We start from the raw sequence: 20,550 nt of genomic DNA, 5'->3' as shown, positions 1-20,550 counted from the left end.
TATTAGAAAATATGTGGGCATTTTACCTTCAACTTTACTTTAAAAAAATGGATTTTTTTCCCACAAACAAGAAGCTTCTGTCCAATAAAGCATGGAACTAAGAAACAAGATGGCCAGATTTTGTTTTCCTGTTTTAAGGTTCCTCCCTGTTTAAATTCTCCAAGTAACTGGTATAAAAGCCCAGAAACCTGGAAGAAGCCATGATCCCACAGAGGCCACAGTTTGCTCTGCCCAGTACCCAAGTTTTTTGTTTGTTTGTTTCAGTAGGCTCCACACCCAGCATGGAGCCCAAGGTGGGGCGTGAACTCACAACCCTGAGATCAAGACCTGAGCTGAGATCAAGAGTCAGACACTTAACCAACTGAGGCATCTGGCAAGTTGTTTTCAGTGTTGGGATTTCTTTTTTTTTTTTTATTTCTTTTCAGTGTTCCAAAATTCATTGTTTATGCACCACACCCAGTGCTCCATGCAATACATGCCCTCCTTAATACCCACCACTAGGCTCACCCATCCCCCCACACCCTTCTCCTCCAAAACCCTCAGTTGGTTTCCCAGAGTCCACAGTCTCTCATGGTTCATCTCCCCCTCCAATTTCCCCCAACTCCCTTCTCTCCATATCCCCATGTCCTCCATGTTATTTCTTATGCTCCACAAATAAGTGAAACCATATGACAATTGACTCTCTCTGCTTGACTTACTTCACTCAGCATAATCTCCTCCAGTCCCGTCCATGTTGATACAAAAGTTGGGTATTCATCCTTTCTGATGGAGACATAAGACCACCAAGCCGGCACTACAAGAAATATAAAGGGGGGGGGGTTCTATAAAAGAAGAAAGAACCCAAGAGTGACACAGAACAGAAATTTACAGAGACAATCAATAGAAACAAGGACTTCACAGGCAACATGGTGTCAATAAAAACATATCTTTCAATAATCACTCTCAACGTGAACAGCCTAAATGTTCCCATAAAACCACACAGGGTTACAGATTGGAGAAAACGACAGAGCCTGTCCATATGCTGTCTACAAGAGACCCATTTTGAACCTAAGGATACATCCAGATTGAAAATGAAGGGATGGAGAAGCATCTTTCATGCCAATGAGCCTCAAAAGAAAGCTGGGATACCAATTCTCGTATCAGATAAATTAGATTTTAAACTAAAGACTATTGCGCCTGGGGGGGCTCAGTTGGTTGAACCAAAGACTGTAGTCAGAGATACAGAAGGACACTACATCATTCTTAAAGGGACTATCCACCAAGAAGATCTAACAATTATAAATATTTATGCCCCCAATATGGGAACAGCCAACTATATAAACAACTGTTAATCAACATAAAGAGTCATATTGATATGAATACATTAATAGTAGGAGATCTTAACATACCACTCTCAGTAATAGACAGATCATCGAAGCAGAAAATCGATAAAGAAACAAGAGCACTGAATGACACGTTGGACCAGATGGACCTCATAGATATATACAGAACATTCCACCCTAAAATAACAGAATACTCACGCTTCTCGAGTGCACATGGAACTTTCTCCAGAAGAGACCACATACTGGGTCACAAATCAAGGCTCAACTGATACCAAAACACTTAGATTATCCCCTGCATATTCTCAGATCATGATGCTTTGAAACTAGAACTCAGCCACAAGAAACAGTTCAGAAGGAACTCAAAACACCTGGAAGCTAAAGACCACCTTGCTTAAGAATGCTTGGATCAGGGGCACCTGGGTGGCTCAGTGGGTTAAGCCTCTGCCTTCGGCTCGGGTCATGATCTCAGGGTCCTGGGATTGAGCCCCGCATCGGGCTCTCTGCTCGGCAGGGAGCCTGCTACCCCCACCCCCGTCTCTGCCTGCTGCTCTGCCTGCTTGTGATCTCGCTCTCTCTGTCAAATGAATAAATAAAATCTTTAAAAAAAAAAAAAGAATGCTTGGATCAACCAGGAGATCAGAGAAGAATGTAAACAATTCATGGAAACCAATGAGATTGAAGACACTTTGGTCCAAAACCTATGGGATACAGCAAAGGCAGTCCTAAGGGGGAAATACATAGCCATCCAAGCCTCCCTCAAACAAATCGAAAAATCCAGAATACACCAGCTCTCTTTACACCTTAAAGTGTTAGGATTTCAAAAGAAGATCTCTCTCTCTAAAGCATGAGTCACTTCTTAGAGTTTGCTTAATATAACTAAAGACTTAAGTGAACTTTTTTTTGATAACTCAATGTTATCATGCGTGAACACTGGGATATATTAAAATTTCAGTTACAATCTAGCTTTCATTGAGTCTGCTCAGTGCCAGGCACTGTGCCAAGTGCTTTTTCTGCTTTCTCTCATTTACAGCTAAGGGGTAGTGTATACCTGATACAGCGAAGTAGCACATTCCTAGTATTACCTACCACTACTGCCACCGAAGTTAATGCACACGTAAGAAGTGGCCAACCCAGGTCAGTTCAAGTCCAAAGCTCGGGTTCTTAGGCAGTGCCCTGCTATGCGACTTCTCAAGAACACAGGTTTCCCTGACCAGGATTCAAACCCAGACCAAGGGAGGGAAAGTCACAAATTCGAGCCACTGAACCGCAGAGCATGTGCTGAGCTGCCTGACCTTGGACCAGAAGGCCCGAGATGGTTATGTATTCGGGAGTCTGCTTTTCAGAGTCTCCCGGTCTCCTTTCCAGGCGTGCTATTGATTTCATTTCTTCCATGTTGTACATGGATACATACTCTTTCTACCACTGCCAGCACATTGAGGCCCTCACGGCCCCCCTTCTCCTTTTATCACGACCTTCTATCTCCATGCTGTTCTCCAATTTGCAAAGTGCTTCCACATACCTTATCTCATCTAATCTAATTTTCTGTTTCTAATCCGTTTGGGGATGAGCAACCAGATTACCCATAATTCCAACATGCTTAGATAAGTAAAAGTCATTAGGCTTCAAGTGAGATCCTGAGGCAGTCTCCCGGGAATGAAGTGCCAAAGCCTTGGTGCAAAGATTGCGGGGCGGGGCGGGGGGCTCTCTTCTACAGTCCAGACCTTCCCTCACCACTCACTCGTGCTACTGGTCATTTAGCCACTAAACATTTACTGAGTACCTACTAGGGGCACATGTTATATTGAATGCTGGCATTTTAAGAATGATCAAACTCAGCTTCCTGCCTTTGAGAAGTGCCAAGACTAGGAGAGAGATAAATGTGTCCACAGATCCCTATCAGGAGTGGCCCGCCAGCATTAAGAAAGCCTGGCACACAGGATTATGGGAATGAAGACGATAACTGTCCGATCCAGCAGAGAAGATTTTCTAGAAGATCCGAGATTCTGGAGGAAGCTTGGTATCTCTTTCTTTACGGTTCTTAATCAGGTGGCAGACACTGGAGGTTGCTAGATGGCTGAATTCTAGATAAACCATGGACGTGGTTCTCACATCTGGCTGCACATTAGGATCGCTTGGGGACCTTCCAAGAAACAAACTAATTACAAGACACGGTGACTCTGGGAAACTGCTGGGCAGAACCTACTGAAGCCGAACACAGACATACCCCGTGACCCAGCAGTTCCATTCCCATGTACAAACCCAGCACCAGAAGCCGGGCATGAGACACGCACGGCGCACAGCGGCACTGTTCACAGCAGCCCAAGGCTGGCAACAACCCAGACGGCCACCAGCAGGTGGATGGATAAACAAAAGATGGTACAGCCACAGGATGGGATATGACCAGCGATAAAGAGAATGAACCGTCTGGACCCATGACATGGGTGACTTGTACAAATGTTACCCTGAGTAAAAGAAACCTTTACAAATGAGTACCTACTATATGATTCCACTCATATAATATGCCGAAACAGAAAAAAATGACTCTATTGTCTTAGAAGTCAGGGCAGTGGGGTCCACTGGTGAGGGGTGTGACTGGGAAGGGGCAGGAAGGTGGCTTCCAGGGGATGATAATGTTGTGTTTCTTTTTTTTTTAAGATTTTATTTATTTATTTGACAGAGACAGAGATCAAAAGTAGGCAGAGAGGCAGGCAGAGAGAGAGGAGGAAGCAGGCTCCCTGCTGAGCAGAGAGCCCGATGCGGGGCTCGATCCCAGGACCTTGAGATCACGACCTGAGCTGAAAGCAGAGGCCTCAACCCACTGAGCCACCCAGGGGCCCCGATAATGCTGTGTTTCTTAATTGGTGTGCTGATTATATGGATGTGTTCAATTTGTAAAGGTTCAATCAAACCATATACTTAGAATTTGTGCAATTTCTGAATTCACATTATATTTCAATATGAAGTTTATTTAAACACTAAAAAAAAAAGAATACCAGGGCCCCTGGATGGCTCAGTTGGTTAAGTAGCTGACTCTTGATTTTTGTTTTGTTTTGTTTTGCTTCTTTAAAGATTTTATTTATTTATGGGACACCTGGGTGGCTCAGTTGGTTGAATGGCTACCTTCAGCTCAGGTCATGATCCCAGCATCCTGGGATCGAGTCCCACATCAGGCTCCCTGGGGAGCCTGCTTCTCCCTCTGCCTGCCACTCTGTCTGCCTGTGCTCACTCTCTCTGACAAATAAATAAATAAAATCTTTTAAAAAAAGATTTTATTTATTTATTTGTCAGAGAGAGAGAGAGAGCATAAGCAGGGGAAGCTGCAGAGAGAGAGGGAAAAGCAGGCTTCCCACTGAGCAGAGAGCCTGACATGGGGCTCGATCCCAGGACCCTAGGATCATGACCTGAGCCAAAGGCAGATGATTAACTGACTGAGCCACCCAGGTGGCCCTGACTCTTGATTTTGGCTCAGGTCATGATCTTGGGGTTGGGAGATCGAGTCCCATGTCAGCCTCCGTGCTCAGCGGGGAGTCTGCTTCATATTCTCTCCCCCTCTTACTCTGCCCTCCCATGCACTCTCTCTCTCTCTCAAATATATAAATAAATCTTAAAAAAGGGGGGGGGGCACCTGGGTGGCTCAGTGGGTTAAAGCCTCTGCCTTCAGCTCTGGTCATGATCCCAGGGTCCTGGGATCGAGCCCTGCATCGGGCTCTCTGCTCGGCAGGGAGCCTGCTTCCTCCTCTCTCTCTGCCTGCTTCTCTGTGATCTCTGTCTGTCAAATAAATAAAAATAAATCTTTAAAAAAAAAAAGATTATTGTAGCACCTGGGTGGCTCAGTGGGTTAAAGCCTCTGCCTTGGGCTCCAGTCATGATCCCATGGGATCGAGCCCCGCATTGGGCTCTCTGCTCAGCAGGGAGCCTGCTTCCCCCTCTCTCTCTGCCTACTTGTGATTTCTGTCAAGTAAATAAATAAAATCTTTAAAAAAAGGATTCTCTCTTTCCCTCTCTCTCTTTCTACCCCTTTCCCTCTCTAAAAAAAAAAAAAGAAAAGAAAGGAAATACCCAGGCCTAGGCTCCACTTACAGACCAATTAGGCTCAGTGGAGGGGGGGATCCTCACATTTGTATTTTATAGAAACTCCCCAGATGGCTCTGATGTACAGCCATATCTGAAAACCAAGGGGCTTAGTGTCCCTGTATTTATCAATAGCTCCTTTGGGGGACAGTCTGGCACATGGCAAAGGGAATGAGTTCTGGAGTCAGACCCATCAGCAGTGATGTTCTGATTTGCACTGACATTTGTCTGGATGATCCCCAAACCTCAGTTTCCTCCACTGTATGATGGGCACAACACCACCTCCCTCCCAGGATTGCTGGCAGGATGAAACAAGGTAATATACATAAAGCACCTAGCACAGTACCTAGAATATAGCAGTAGGTGCTTAAGAAGTGGTGGCCAAGTGGTAGCTATTCCACTCCTTTTCCTCCTTTGCATCTAAGCACAGGGATGAGCAGATAGCTGCAAACGCACAAAACCCACACTCTCCAATTTCTCCTCCTGAATGAGTTTCTTTGTAAAGACTGGAGTAATATTATACCTGGACTAATGATGTCAAACCTGCTATTCCTGAAGATGAATGGAGAGGACACAGACTGTCCGTAAATACAAACAACAGACCCTCTTTTGAAAGGCTTTTCTCCTGCCCTCATCCTTAAGAACAGCACCAGCCCTGTGCGAGCAAAGACAAGGCCAAGATGTGAGTTGGCAAAAAGAACAGAAAAACGAGTAGCTTGGAAGATATACCATCCGTAAAATGTGCCAAATGAAACGCTGTTGTATAAAATGTCATAGTTTAGTAAAAACAAACCAAACAAAAAAGTGCTGAGCTGAGAGCAGAAGACCTAGGTTGGAGTTTTGATGCTGTGACTGGTAAGCTGTATATGACTGGTTAACCAACTTTTCAGTTTCCTACATGCTTTGCAAGGGCCCTGCGAGTTTCAGATAAGGTACGTAGAAGGCATTCGAAAAAAAAATTGAGCAGCAAAGAAATGCAAGACGACGATACAAGCTGCAAATTTACTCTGTTCCAAACTCCAATCTCCAACCACCACCACCCCCGGGGAGACTGAGAACTCTCTGATATTAACCGCTCCAAGCACACCCAGCCTGAAGCTCACTTATGTAAGAAGGGACTGCAGCACTGCCTGGCATGTAGCGTAATACTCTGCTTAAGAGAAATCCTTGGAAATGCCTCAGCTGAAGTCCAAGGGCAGGCCCGGGCCTTAACGTTTTGGAGAGAGGTGCTCTCAGTCACAGAACACTAGAACTGTGGCTGGAGCAAATGATGTCATCCAAGCTCCTCTTACCATGGTCAATGTCAAAATTAAGATAGGAAGTTCAAGGACAAATTGTGGGCTTTCCAGGCAAATAGAAGTTAGAAAAGCAGTTTGGACCTTAGAATCTTGCTGTTAAAATTGTTAATACTTTACAGAACATCAACTGAAATTTATCCTATTGTGTGATTTTTTTTTTCGGGGGTTACATGACGCTTTTATTCACAAAACCGTAAGTAGTTGCATAGGCAAATATATTCTCTTATTACATTTGTATTCCCACTACACATTAAGAAAAGGGAAGAAAAAAAATCATGTGAGTCACCCATACAGCCCTGAACAATAACAAAGCAAAAATAAAAATAAGATTTTTGAAAAGACAGAGATCAACTTAAGGGCTCTCCACTCTAGAGCTAAGAAACGAAATAGCTCAAATACCTGTTGGGTTCCTAAATGACTAGAAAATGAAAACTCGAAATTAACTACAGGCACGTTGGTAACACCTTGCAGAGTACAGGTCTTTCCCCATCCACAAACCATTCCTGCGACCTGTGTGCTCAATGCTGAAAATCTCCCCAAACGTGCGATGCCAGGGACTGAGGGCGTGGGGGGGGGCAGGCATCAAATTAGTATCCAAAACAGTACTGTCGACTACTGCCCTGGTTCCCGGGGAAAGAAGGAACCCTGTCTGCTGCAAAGCCGGCGGCCGGAGCCGGACAACTCGCCCCTAAGTTTGGCGCGTCCTCACTCCACGCCCTCGGCCCCCGCCCCTCTCCCGCTCCAGGCCCCCGGGATCCCAGGGCACTGCCAGGCCCGGGCGAGAGCCGACCCCTCGACTGGGGCTGCGAGCCACAGCAGGGGGAGGAAGGGCGTCTCCTCTGCACGCGGGTCCTTCGGCCCCACCCCGGCCCTCGCGTCCTCCCCTTCCCTTGACCCTGTCTCCCCCAGACAGGTCACCTGGCTCGGCCGCTGCCCGCTGCTCCTCCCGCTGCTCGCTCGCTCCGGCCGCGCCGCGCACCCGCCGCTGCTGATTCCTGGAAGCGGCTCGCCCTCGCGAGTCACGGGGCCAGCGAGCGGGCGGGCAAGCCCGCCCGTGCCAAGGCTGCGGGAACCGTGCACCGAGCCAGAGAGGGGACCCTGCCCTGAGCGCGGCTGCCACCCGAGCGAAACTGGAGAGCTGGGCTCGGCTCGCCCAGGCGGGGAGGGGCGGCTGCAACTTTGCTCCCGAACGCCGGCGAGGAGGGGGCGCCCGTCTCCAAACTCCGTGCCGCGCCTGCCACCTCTCCAGCCTAAGGATTTGCTTTATGACCCCCCCTTTTTTTTTTTTAATCTAAAGGGAAGCCAGATTCTTGCCCTCAAGTTCTTGCTTCCAGGGCCGTGTGGTTCGGCAGGCGGAGGAGCGCGGCGCCGAGCGGGCTGCGGGAGACGCGCCCGCGGGGTGCGCTGGGGCGAGCCGGGCCAGGGCGCGCGGGGCGGCGGCGGCGGGAGGGCGGGAGCGGCGGCCCGGGGACCCCGCTGGGCTGCGCGCGCTGGCCCCTCCGGGCCCGGAGCCAGAGCCCGGCAGGGAGGGCGGCCTGGAGGGACCGGGCCAGCGGCGGGGAAGCGGTGACCCGGACCTGGATTGCCGAAGTAGGAACTGGAAGTGACAGCGGCAGAGCAGCCGCCGCCGCCCGTGTAGCCGTGGCAGCGGCAGAAGCCGCGGTGGAACGGCGACGGCCACACTGCGCATGCTGCCGCCGCCAGCTCCAGTCAAGCCCCGGGCCGCGGGCGCCTGGCCTGCCGCCGGCCACTGCCGGGGCCTCGGGAGGGAATCCCGGCCTGGCGGACGAGCCCTGCCTGGCGGACGAGCCCTTCCTGGCGGCCCGCTTCCTGCCGCCGATCCCCGACGCCAGCTGGAACCCCCAGCTCTGTGCCCAGCCGCCAAGAGGGCGAGAAAGGAACCGCTCTCCAGCGGCCCTCAACAGCCATCCCTTCCCCAACTACCCTGGATGCTCTTCCTGGGCTCTCTGGTAACAGGACCCAGGTCAAAGGGGCCTGTTAGGAGCATAATAAGGTTCACGACAGATGTGGAATATTTACTGCCTTACTTGAAGTCCAGTTTTTACAGAAATATGATGCAGTCGGCAAAAGATTAGGACGGCCAGAGCTCTGGAACTCAGGGAAATTCCATTAGGAGTGTCAGATTTGCTCAACCGGAAAAACAAAAACTTCCGATAGCCTCTTTACTCTTCCCACTAGCACAAACTGAGCGGCTAAATACACAAAGCTCTGCCCAGCAGAAACTTTTGGAATTGAGCCAGTTAAAAACAGAGTGTCCAACAGTTAGACATTACCAATCCCTACTCTAGTCTCCTCTTTCACAGATGAATCAACTGAGGCCTAGGGAAGGGGGGGGGGTCTCTGACTTCACACAGGTGGCAGACTTGGCCTTGAAGGAGGGTCTGACTGATACCCATTACAGCTACTGGTTAGTTACCTGGCCTCAGGCTTCACTCCCCCAAGATGGTTCTGCTCTCCTAGAGCTGGAGCTCTCTTATGGGAGATTTAGCCGTGACTCTTGGTCATTAGTAGATCTGCCTCCCTTCCAGAACGGCCTTCATGCAGAGCAGCCCCTGGGGAATGGCAGATCGTCCATCCCACAGGCCCCACTTTAGGGATGGCACCCATGCTGTTCCAGTGACAAGGCAGATGGAGTGACTCAGGGAGACAGGAGGCAGTGAGGGGGCGGGGACAAAGAAAAGCCATACTGATACCAGCTGGTTCTGAAAAGAGAAGGAGAGAGAAAAGAAAAGAAGGGAGGGAGGGAGAAAGAGATAGAGAAAAGCATTCATGGAGCCTCATAGACATTCAATAAGCAAAACCTCTTTATAAAAGTAGGCTTGGCCCAGGAGCAAAACAGGAGATAGTAGTGGGCTAGCAGCAGACGTGGCAGGGGACGGACAGGAGTATCAGCTGGAGGTGAAGCCAGGAGCCGAGCATGGGGGCTATAGCCAGACCAGTGTAGTCAAAGAGGTAGCACCCAGGCCACTCTCCACTGATCAGAAGAACTGTATCTGTCCCTCCTCCTCCCAAGTTCAAAGGCAGAATGAAAACAAAACTACCAGGGCACCTAGGTGGCTCAGTGGGTTAGGGCCTCTGCCTTCAGCTCAGGTCATGGTCCCAGGGTCCTGGGATCGAGCCCCACATCGGGCTCTCCGCTCAGTGGGGAGGGAGCCTGCTTCCTCCTCTCTCTCTGCCTGCCTCTTTGCCTACTTGTGATCTCTGCCTGTCAAATAAATAAATAAAATCTAAAAAAAAAAAAAAAAAGAAAACAAAACTAACGCTGCTAGAATAGTGCTGTCAGAGGACTTCCTGGTCACATTAGTGACACTCTACCTAGACATGAGGGTTTTTCCATATGTTCTAGAAGATTTTCTCTTGAGGCCTGAGTGTCCTTCCTGCCTTCTCCATTCTGGAAACACATAAAAAATATAGAGCTGGTTCACAGAAAAGGAAATGTAAGTGGACTATAAAGGGGTCAGAAGATACCCAAACTCACTAGGATCATGAACCTCAAATTATAGCAGTAAACGAAATATCATTTTCACCCAACATTTTAGCAAACATGAAAGATAAATAATATCCAGTCCAGGGACATCAGGAAGAAGGCACTTCCTACTCACCCTACACACCTGGTGGGAGTAGAGATTCATATAGCATTTTTGAAGGGGATCTGAGAATATCTATCAAATTCTGACACAGTAATTCCATTTCTATGAAAAAAAAAAGCTTCAAGAATAATCACAGATATATACAAATCCATCTCTATGTGCACATACAACCCCATGACCTGCTGGGATTTATCCCAGCATTACAAGATTGATCTAACATATGACAATTAATCAAAGTAATACAACGTATCAAGATCATAAAGGATGAAAACCAACGGTCATCTTAACAGATACAGAGAAAGCATTTGACAAAATCCAGCACCCTTTCAGGACAAGAAAAGAACTCAAAAAAAAAAAAAAAAAACAGGAATAGAAGGGAATCCTTCAGTCCGATAAAGGGTATCTATGAAAAACCCACAGCTAACATCCTACTTAATGGTGAAAGACTGAAAGCTTTCCCGTAAGATTAAGAGCAACACTAGGGGGCGCCTGGGTGGCTCAGTGGGTTAAGCCGCTGCCTTCGGCTCAGGTCATGATCTCAGGGTCCTGGGATCGAGTCCCGCATCGGGCTCTCTGCTCAGCAGGGAGCCTGCTTCCCTTCCTCTCTCTCTGCCTGCCTCTCTGCCTACTTGTGATCTGTCTGTCAAATAAATAAAAAAAAATCTTTAAAAAAAAAAAAAAAAAAAAAGAGCAACACTAGGATGTCTACTTTAATCACTTCTATGCAACACTGACCTGAAAGTTCTAGCCAGGGAATTAGGCAAGAAAATGAAAGAAAAGGCATCTAGATTGGAAGGAAGAAGTAAAACTATCTCTATGCACAGATGACATGATCTTGTACAAGAAATCCACAAGGAATCCAAAAAACCATTCGAACTGATGAGTTAAGTTCAGCAAAGTTGAAGGATACAAGAGCAATATGCAAACATCGATTATATATTTATATACTTGCACTGAACAATCCAAATACGAAATTAAGAAAATAATTCCATTTACAATAGCATCAAAAGGAACCAAGGAGGTGTAAGATACACACACTAGAAACTATAAAACACTGTTGAATGAAATTTTAAAAGACGCAAATAAGTAGAAAGACATCCTGTGTTCATGGATCAGAAGACTCAATATTGTTAGGATGGCAATAGTCCCCAAAGCCATCTACAGGTTGAACACAATCCCTATCAAAATGCCAGCTGAGTTTTTTGTGGGTTTTTTTTGTTTTTGTTTTTTGTTTGTTTTTGTGGAAATGGATAGGCTGATCCTAAAATCCATATGGGCACACAAGGGATCCAGAATAGCCAAAATGATTTTGAAAATGATGAACAAATTTGGAAGACTCATGCTTTCTGATTTGAAAACTTATTACACTGCTACATTAATTGATTGAGTGGGGAAAAGAATAGTCTTTTCAAAAAGAGTGTTTAAAATGAATGAATTTAGGAGGTGCCTGGGTGGCTCAGCTGGTTAAGCATCTGACTTTGGCTCAGGTCGTGATCTCAGGGTCCTAGGATGGACCCCCACATCAGGCTCTGAGCTCAGCGGGGAGTCTGCTCCCCCCTCTGCCCCTCTTCCCACTTGTGCTCTCTCACTCAAATAAATAAAAAAATCTTTAGAGGGGCGCCTGGGTGGCTCAGTGGGTTAGGCCGCTGCCTTCGGCTCAGGTCATGATCCCAGGTCCTGGGTTCAAGCCCCACATCGGGCTTTCTGCTCAACAGGGAGCCTGCTTCCTCCTCTCTCTCTGCCTGCCTCTCTGCCTACTTGTGATTTCTCTCTGTCAAATAAATAAATAAAATCTTTAAAAAAAAAAAAAATCTTTAGAAAAGAGAGAATGAATTTGGACTCCTACCTCACACCATATACAAAAATTAACACAAAATGATTCAAAGACCTAAATGTAAGAACTAAAACTCTAACACTCTTACAGGAAAACATTACGTATAACTCTTCATGACCTAGCATTAGACAATGGGGGTTTTTTTTAGACATGATACCCCAAACACGAACAACAGCAAAAACAGATCAATTTGACTTCATCACATTTAAAAAAACTTCTATTGAGGGGGGCGCCTGGGTGGCTCAGCAGGTTAAAGCCTCTGCCTTCGGCTCAGGTCATGTTCCCAGGGTCCTGGGATCGATCGAGGCCTGCATCGGGCTCCTCTGCTCAGCAGGGAGCCTGCTTCCCTTCCTCTCTCTCTCTGCCCGCCTCTCTGCCTACTTGTGATCTCTGTCTGTCAAATAAATAAATAAATAAAATCTTAAAAAATAAATAAAAAATAAATAAAAATAATAAAAATAAAAAAACTTCTATGTTTCAAAAGATACTATCAACATTGGGAAAGTGCTTTAGAGAGGGCTTTGTTTCTTAGATGTCTCAGCAGACCTCCCTGATCCAGCGTGATCTTCTAGAGGCCCTAGGACACTAGAGCCATCTGCGAGCACAAGGATGGAGGTCCCCTGGAGAGACCCACCGGCCACCCAGAGGTTCAGAAGGCAGCAGCTCTTTAATGGGGTCACTGTGCCCCACAGCCAGTACTCAAGATATCACTATGCTGCCCCAGCTCTGGTTTCCACATTTTTCTACATTTCCCAACTAACCCTTTCAAGCCAGAACTCTTTCTTTAGCTAAGTAATAGTGTGTTCTTGGGGTCCCTGAGTTGCTCAGTCAGTTAAGCCTCTGACTTTTGATTTCAGCTCATGTCATGACCTCAGGGTCTTGAGATCGAACCCCCAACTAGGGAATCCATGCTCAGCGGGGAGTCTGCTTGAGATTCTCTCTCTCCCTCTCCTGCTGCCCCTACCCCACTTGCGTTCTCTCTCAGCCACACTCTCTAACTCTTTCTCTCTCAAGTAAGTAAATAAAACCTTAAAAAAGTCAAACTCATGGGGCACCTGGGTTGCTCGGTTGCTAAGCGTCTGCTTTTGGCTCATGTCATGATCCCAGGGTTCTGGGATTGAGCCCACATCAGGATTTCTCCTCAACAGGAAGACTGCTTCTCCCTCTCCCACTCCTCCTGCTTGTGCTCTGTGTCTGTGTCTTTCTCTCTGTCAAATAAATAAATAAAATCTTTTAAAAAAATTTTTTTAATAGTTAAACTCAGAAAAAAAAAAACAGTGAAATGGTAGTTACCATGGGATAGGGAGATGGGGAGATAAACACTGATATTGCTTAAGGACTAAGTAAGCCACAGTGGTCTAATGCCTGGCGTAATATTGAATATAGACAACAATATCGTACTAGTACTATGTGATATGATAAGTATATCTGTGACAGAATCATATTACAATATATAGATACAGCAATGTAACATGCTGTACACCTTAAGGTTATAGGTCACATGTCAAATATAGTCAACTGAAAAAAATAATTGAAAAAACTTTGTAATAGGGGCGCCTGGGTGGCTCAGTGGGTTAAAGCCTCTGCCTTCGGCTCGGGTCATGATCTCAGGGTCCTGGGATTGAGACCTGCATCGGGCTCTCTGCTCAGCGGGGAGCCTACTTCCTCCTTTCTCTCTCTGGCTGCCTCTCTGCCTACTTGTGATCTCTGTCTGTCAAATAAATAAATAAAATCTTAAAAAAAAAAAAAACTTTGTATTTATGTGTGTCTCGGTCTGTCTCCTAGCTCCCTGGGAGCTTGAGACTGGGTGGTGCGTATTCCTGGCTGTGGGGTCCCCCCAGCTTCACTTTCAGTCTCACGCCTTGGGTATGTTATCTCATTTGATCCTTAAAACGATCCTACACAGTACATGTTGTTAATGTCTCCATTATACAGATGAGGAAACTGAAACAGAGAGAGGCCAAGTAACTTTGCCTGGAGTCCACAGTCAGTAACTGACCGAGCCAAGACTCCAAACCCAGTCTGCCAAACTAGAGAAAGTTATGTGCTTTACCCGCGTGCCAGATACCGCCCTATTCCAATACCCCTGCGATGTTCAGGCCAGCCTCAATGATCAAAGAGAGACAAAAATACGCCCAGTGCCTTCCATTCAAGAAATGAAAATTAGCATGCATTTTTCAGAAAGATTCATCTCCAAAGTGGGTGAAAATATTTTAAGCACTGGTACTTAAACAAGTAAGCATTAGCTATCAGAAAAATCCACTTCTGTGAAACGACTCGTTCTCCCACAGTGCTAGACCCAGGAGGTGTTTCTGTAGCATCTAGTTTTCTCAGAGAACTGCAAAGAAGCTCAGGACACTTTCTGGCAGCTTCATAGAGCAGAAATCATTGGCAACCTCACCATGTTTTTATTTGTCAAATAAAATGGAAAATACCATGATCTGTTCAATAGTAGATGTTATTCTAGAAGATATATAGAAAAGTCTCAGGCTACACCTACCTCAAAAGCCACACAAACACACACACACACACACACATACACACACACACACATACACGAGCCAATGCAGACACACACAGCTCACAGTGGGCAACAGGGACACCTGGATAAAATATTCTGGGACAACTATAGCCTGATGCTGTAGCTAACTTTAGGAAAAATTCTGAAGCAAGCCAAGTTTATTTGGGGCAAAGCAACTTGTATTACTACTACTAATAATAGCTAACACTTGGAGAAATGCTTACTATGTGCCACACACTCTTCTGGGGACATGAACGCATTGACATCTTATACTGATCCTACGAGATAGGTGCTGTTATTATTCCCATTTTATAGGTGGGGAGACTGAGGCACAGTCAAGGAACACGCCCAAGGTCACAAAGCTGAGAGAGAACTGAGATTCTGAACCCAAACAATTTAGGTCGGAGTCTATGATCAACCCACTATGAACACTTCTCCACAAATACTACTGCCACAACGTGTCTCCACTCTTAATGTCCCTGTTTCCCTGCTGAGCTCTCTACATACATTATCATCTCATAGATCTTTTTTGGGTCCAAGCTCTTAGCTCGAAATTATTATGTAGTATCTCAGTTGATCCGTAAAACAACCCCATGAGGTAGCAATTAATGTGTCCATCTTACAGGTCAAAACACTGAGGCAAATACCTGAAGAAAACAAAAACACGAATTTAAAAAGATACACAGCCACAGACTTATCAAAGCATTATTTGCAACAGCTAAGATATGGAAACCAGCCAAGGGTCCATCAACAGATGAATGGACACAGATGTGGAATACATGCACTTGACCAACTCAACAGAAAGAAGGAAATCTTGCCATTGGTGACACCATGGATGGACCCAGAGGGTATCATGCGAAGTGAAATAAGTCAGACAAAGAAAGACCATTATCATATGATTTCCCTCATGCATGGAATCTAAAAACCAAAACCAAACAAAGCAGAAACCTACTCATAAATACAGGAATAAGCTGGTGGTTACCAGAGGGGAGGGGACTGAGGGTACAGAGAGAAGAGATGAAGGGGACAAAGAGGCACAGATTTCCAGTTATAAAGTAAGGCAGGCCCGGGGATGACAAACACAGCATAGGGAACATAGTCAATAACTCGTAGGGGCTCCTGGGGGGCTCAGTCAGTTAGGCGGCCAATTCTTGATTCCAGCTCAGGTCATTATCTCAGGGCCCTAGCATCAAGCCCCATGTCAAGCCCATGGCCAAGCTCCCCCCACCCCACCTGCCCACCAGGCTCTGTGCTCAGTAGGGAGTCTACTTCAGGATTCTCTCTCTCCCTCTGTCCACCCCCGACTAAATAAATAAATCTTTAAAAAACTAATATTATGTGGTGACAAATGGTAGCTACATTCAGCGTGGTGAGCATTGTGTAATGTATAGAATTTTCCAATCACTATGTCGTACATCTGAAACTAACATAATATATGTCAACTAGACTTCAAGTTAAAAAACCTACCATCTTTTCTAAATGAATGTGTAAGACTTCAGCATCATTTGAATGTACTATAATTTATTTGACTTTTCCCCTATTGCTAGATACTGATATTGTTTCCATGGTTTTTGCTTCTGCAAATAAAGATGTGATACACACACACACACACACACACACACACACACACTGAGGAGCAGAGAAGTACTTTGACACTCAGACAAAAGTATCACCTCCTTTCCAGCAAGACCCCCATACGTACTCTACAGATCCATATACTATAAAACAAGGCAATGTAATTTAATACACAATTTCTACCACAGGGCCAGGTTCTCTGGGCTTTTCAAGGCCTCTATTCTAAAGGGTTAGTGGGGGAAAAGGGACAATATACTTTCCTCTTTTCCCAGCTCAGAGGCATTACAGTGAGGCGCCCCCCGACTCCGCCCCCTTGCAGAGCAGCCAGTTCCCCCAGAGGGGAAGCTCCACACACAACCTCTGTCACCGGAAGCCTGCTTTCAGGGCTCGGATGCTGTATTCAAAGATATCCTATTCTGAATTTTGATTTGGTTTGGTTTGGTTTGGTTTTGGCACTGGTTTTCAGTGCTAGACAAACTAGCAAGCCACCCCTGGAGACCACCAGTCTTAACCATGGTTTCCATAATATGCTACCCCTGTTTGATGGTCAAAATCAACCCAGGGCTTACCTCCACCTGAAGGGTCGCACATCCTTTCAGGAAGTCACCAATGTTGTTGAGGCAGTCAGCTTCGGTTTGGGGCTCCGAGCAGTACTAGATAAACAGAGTCACATGTCACTCGGACACTGTGGTCCCATGCCAAGCACACCCTAGCCCTCAGGTTCTGATAACTAGATAAGTAGGCTTTTTAAGACAGGGGGCCACATTGCTATCAATCCAGGAAGAGAAATAACCACTGGAGGAAGTGATGTAACAGTCTAAACGGTCGGTCTGTTTCAAATGTCACCAAATTTCCAGTCCCAAACCATCTATCTCTACTGACAATCCTTTTCTTTGCCTTCTGCTGAGGTGTGGGGGTAGCGAATTGGATCCAGACTGTTTTTTGAACTTGGTTCTTGCTTTTAATCTATTACCTGGCTCCCTCCTCCCCATGATAATTTATTAAAATCCTGTTCTCCTGTTTGCTACATTTGGTTACAGTTCTGTATGCTGTTTTTTTTTTCAAGTTTAAGGAAACTTACAAGGAAATCAATTTGCTCAATAAAAACACAAACCGGTTCAAGAAGGCAAAAGAACTCATGTTATGCTCACAGTCACGTCCCCTGTTAACCTGCAGAAAATAGCTATAGGATCCGACCTTTAAACTTACTTAAAGTGCCTACTTTAGAAATTGCCCATCCTCACGACCTTAGCTTTCCAACAATAAAACTTTAGGCTTTTGAAAAGAGACTGAGGCTAATTTCACTTTGAACACAAGTTGCATTCAACACATGTATCTGCTTTCTGTTGTTTAAACAAACCTTTCTGACACTTGGGATTATTTCTCCTGGTTGCCTCTGTTTCAAAGGCTATTTTCTTTCTTTGAGAAGAAAATCGACATTGATTTGAGCCAAACTGTCAATAAACACCATCAATATCTGTCATAAATCATCCCATTATTACAAAGACTCATATATACCCCAAGTTCAAAATATGCCCTTGGTACACGGGGAGGTAGAACATGTCTCTCTATGACAGAGCAAATGATATGGGTATTTTCTCCTTGTCCCCTAGCACCAACGGTGCATCACGGTTTTGCTATATTTGGGGGCCAACTGCTAGAGGATAACCTTTCATTTTCTGTGTTTTCTGAACTACAGAAACAAGACAGAATACCAAATTCTCAGGAAGAGATTCAAGTGGGAGCGTCCCGAGGCCCCGTGCAACAGAACGTCTCAAGGGTTACATTATTACTGCTCTCTGGTGGTAAGCCATCGCAAAGAGACTGCCTATCTCCCTTACCTTTTCTAGAGAGCCAGGCCTAAGTCTGTTGATCAATTTGCACAGCACTACCCCATTCTTCAGAGAGGACTTCAAGAACTCCTCCGGATCACAGATGGTCTTTTTGGGGGAATCTAAAACTCCCAAGGATATAAGCCATGTCACGATTCGCTCTTCTGGGTTCATCGCTGAGGACGGTATGCTCTGCACAGCTCCGTGGGGCAGCTGCAACGACAACGACTAAGCCACATCCGTAATTGCATCTGCTACTGCCTTCCGTTTTTATAAGTTCTCTTCTGGGGCTTGCAGAGCAAAGCCTCTTGACAACTTTTCTTAGATAACCGTGGAACCCACTCGAATGACGGGATCTTAAAGCCACAGAGATTGCGCTTAAAAGATGCAGACATAGAAGGAAGAAAAATCCTTGGATAACGCTGGGTTTCTTTGTCCAAACCTGCAAAACAAATTCATTAGGGTTTAAAAAAAAAAAAGAAGAAGAAGAAACACACACAAACACCACCCCCCCCCAAAAAAAAAAACCCCAACAGTGCAAGAAGCTGTAAAGGAAGGAAATGAGGAGGAGGCTGGGGAGGGAGGAGAGAGAAGGAAGCCAAGTGCTCTTGGAAAACAGAGGGGACCTTGGAAATGAGACACTCACGGGCCAGTCTGGGAAAACACTGTCAATAAATAGTCTAGCCCCAGTGAAAATCTGGCTTCTGTCAGGAGAAAGATGCCAACTGGCTCTTAGGTCAGACAGATCTGAGCCTCGTGGAGAAGGTAGGCCGAGAAAATTCTTCCAAGAAGTGGCCGGATGTCCACATCCTGTCTCACAGAGATGGTGTCTCGGGATCATTCCTTGTAGAACACCTTGAATTGCACGGTGATAACGTGACCAGCGAATGAAGACCGTGCCTGCCGTCAGCCATCCCGGCGTGGAAGCAGAAGCTAGAAGAATGGTATTTTACTTTGCAGCCAAAAAAGCTATGTTTAGGGAAACAGGCTAAGGATAACATCTGACATCCTGTTTACTTGCATTCTTTAGCAATTCTTTTTCTGGACCTGGTTCCACTACACACTCCAGCTGTGGTACCCCTAGCAAAGGCACAGACACAGTCCCATGAGTGGGTACAAAACACTTAAAAACAGAACTTCTGAGAACAAAAGAGTACTTGTCCTCTGTCTATACTAGTCTGGAAAGTTGACGCTTCCCCGACAAGAAACACTTTGCATTGAAAATGCTGCTCTGAAAAAAAAAACAATCCTAGTCTAAAACAAGAGATCTTGTTATCCTCAAACATTTTCACAACCAGTTGAAAGAGACATACTGTTGGGAAAGGTATGAGAAGACCATGGGGAACGGCATGGCCTTAAACTGGCAAAGGCATGGTCCTCCCCATTGGTCACTGCTCCTCCTCACGCAGGGGATCCTGCTAAGCTTCCGAATCCTTCTCAACACAGCTTTAAACATCTACTACCAAATAATCAGCTTAGATGATCCTGCTAAATGTTTTCAAAGCTTCCCCCTTCTTGCCCTGTTCCTAACACTTATCACACTTCACTTGTTGGTATGTCTCCTCTACCAGAATGTAACCTCCCTAGAGCAGAGGGCTTGTCCGTCTTGTTTAACACTGTTCCCAGAAGCTCCAGGTACACAGTAGATGTTTTAAAATGCTGAATGAGGGACACCCGGGTGGCTCAGTCAGTTGAGTGTTTGCCTTTGGCTCGGGTCATCTTTCCGGGGTCCTGGGAATGGAGCCCAGGGTCAGGGTCCCTGCTCAGCGAGGAGTCTGCTTCTCCCTTTCCTTCTGCCCCTCCCCTCTCTCCGTCCCCTCCTCTCCCCTCTTCCTCCCAGCCCCTCTCCCTGTTCATGGTCTCTCTCTTGCTCTCTCAAATAAATAAATAAAATCTTTTTTAAAAACACTGAACAAGGTGACTGGGTGGCTCAATGGGTTAAAGTCTCTGCCTTCAGCTCAGGTCACGATCCCAGGGTCCTGGGATCGAGCCCCACATCGGGCTCCCTGCTCAGCAGGAAGCCTGCTCCCCTCTCTCTCTCTGCCTGCTTCTCTATTTGTGATCTCTGTCTGTTAAATAAATAAATAAAATCTTAAAAAAAAAACACTGAACAAGTGCATGAATGAATGAATGAACTCCTAAGACTTAAAACAAAACTTCTTTCCTTACTAATGATTTTTACTTTTTTTAAAAAGATTTTACTTATTTATTTGACAGACAGAGATCACAAGTAGGCAGAGAGGCAGGCCAAGAGGGAGGAAGGGAAGCAGGCTCCCTACTGAGCAGAGAGCGGGATGCAGGGCTCCATCCCAGGATCCTGAGATCATGACCGGAGCCGAAGGCAGAGGCTTTAACCCACTGAGCCACCCAGGCGCCCCATGATTTTTACTTTTATTGAGAGAAAATTGACATATAATAAATTGCACATATTTAAGATGTCCAATTTAATGAATTTTGACATACGTATACAGCTGTGATACAATCTC

The 20,550-nt window shown here is 46.0% G+C and overlaps 1 protein-coding gene across 2 annotated transcripts in view; it reads right to left on the bottom strand.

The window, feature by feature from the left end:
- Positions 1-18,727, bottom strand: part of LOC111139338 (Rac/Cdc42 guanine nucleotide exchange factor 6) — a 100,673-nt gene extending 81,946 nt beyond the window's left edge. The window contains exons 1-3 of one of the 2 annotated variants that reach the window (XM_022491605.1): positions 18,711-18,727; positions 18,074-18,506; positions 16,802-16,885 (exon numbers count right to left, since the gene is read on the bottom strand). In XM_022491605.1, the coding sequence (XP_022347313.1) occupies positions 16,802-16,885; positions 18,074-18,238 (249 nt within the window). In that variant the 5' untranslated portion in view covers positions 18,239-18,506; positions 18,711-18,727. Of the gene's footprint in view, positions 1-7,609; positions 7,924-16,801; positions 16,886-18,073; positions 18,507-18,710 lie in introns of those variants that run through there. The other variant, XM_022491606.1, reaches the window with a different exon arrangement.
- Positions 18,728-20,550: the final 1,823 nt, after the last annotated feature.

The sequence above is a fragment of the Enhydra lutris genome, unplaced genomic scaffold (assembly GCF_002288905.1).
Source record: "Enhydra lutris kenyoni isolate GAN:26980312 unplaced genomic scaffold, ASM228890v2 scaffoldscaffold101, whole genome shotgun sequence".
NCBI classification, from domain to species: domain Eukaryota; kingdom Metazoa; phylum Chordata; class Mammalia; order Carnivora; family Mustelidae; genus Enhydra; species Enhydra lutris.
This window is presented reverse-complemented; position numbering and strand designations above follow the sequence as displayed.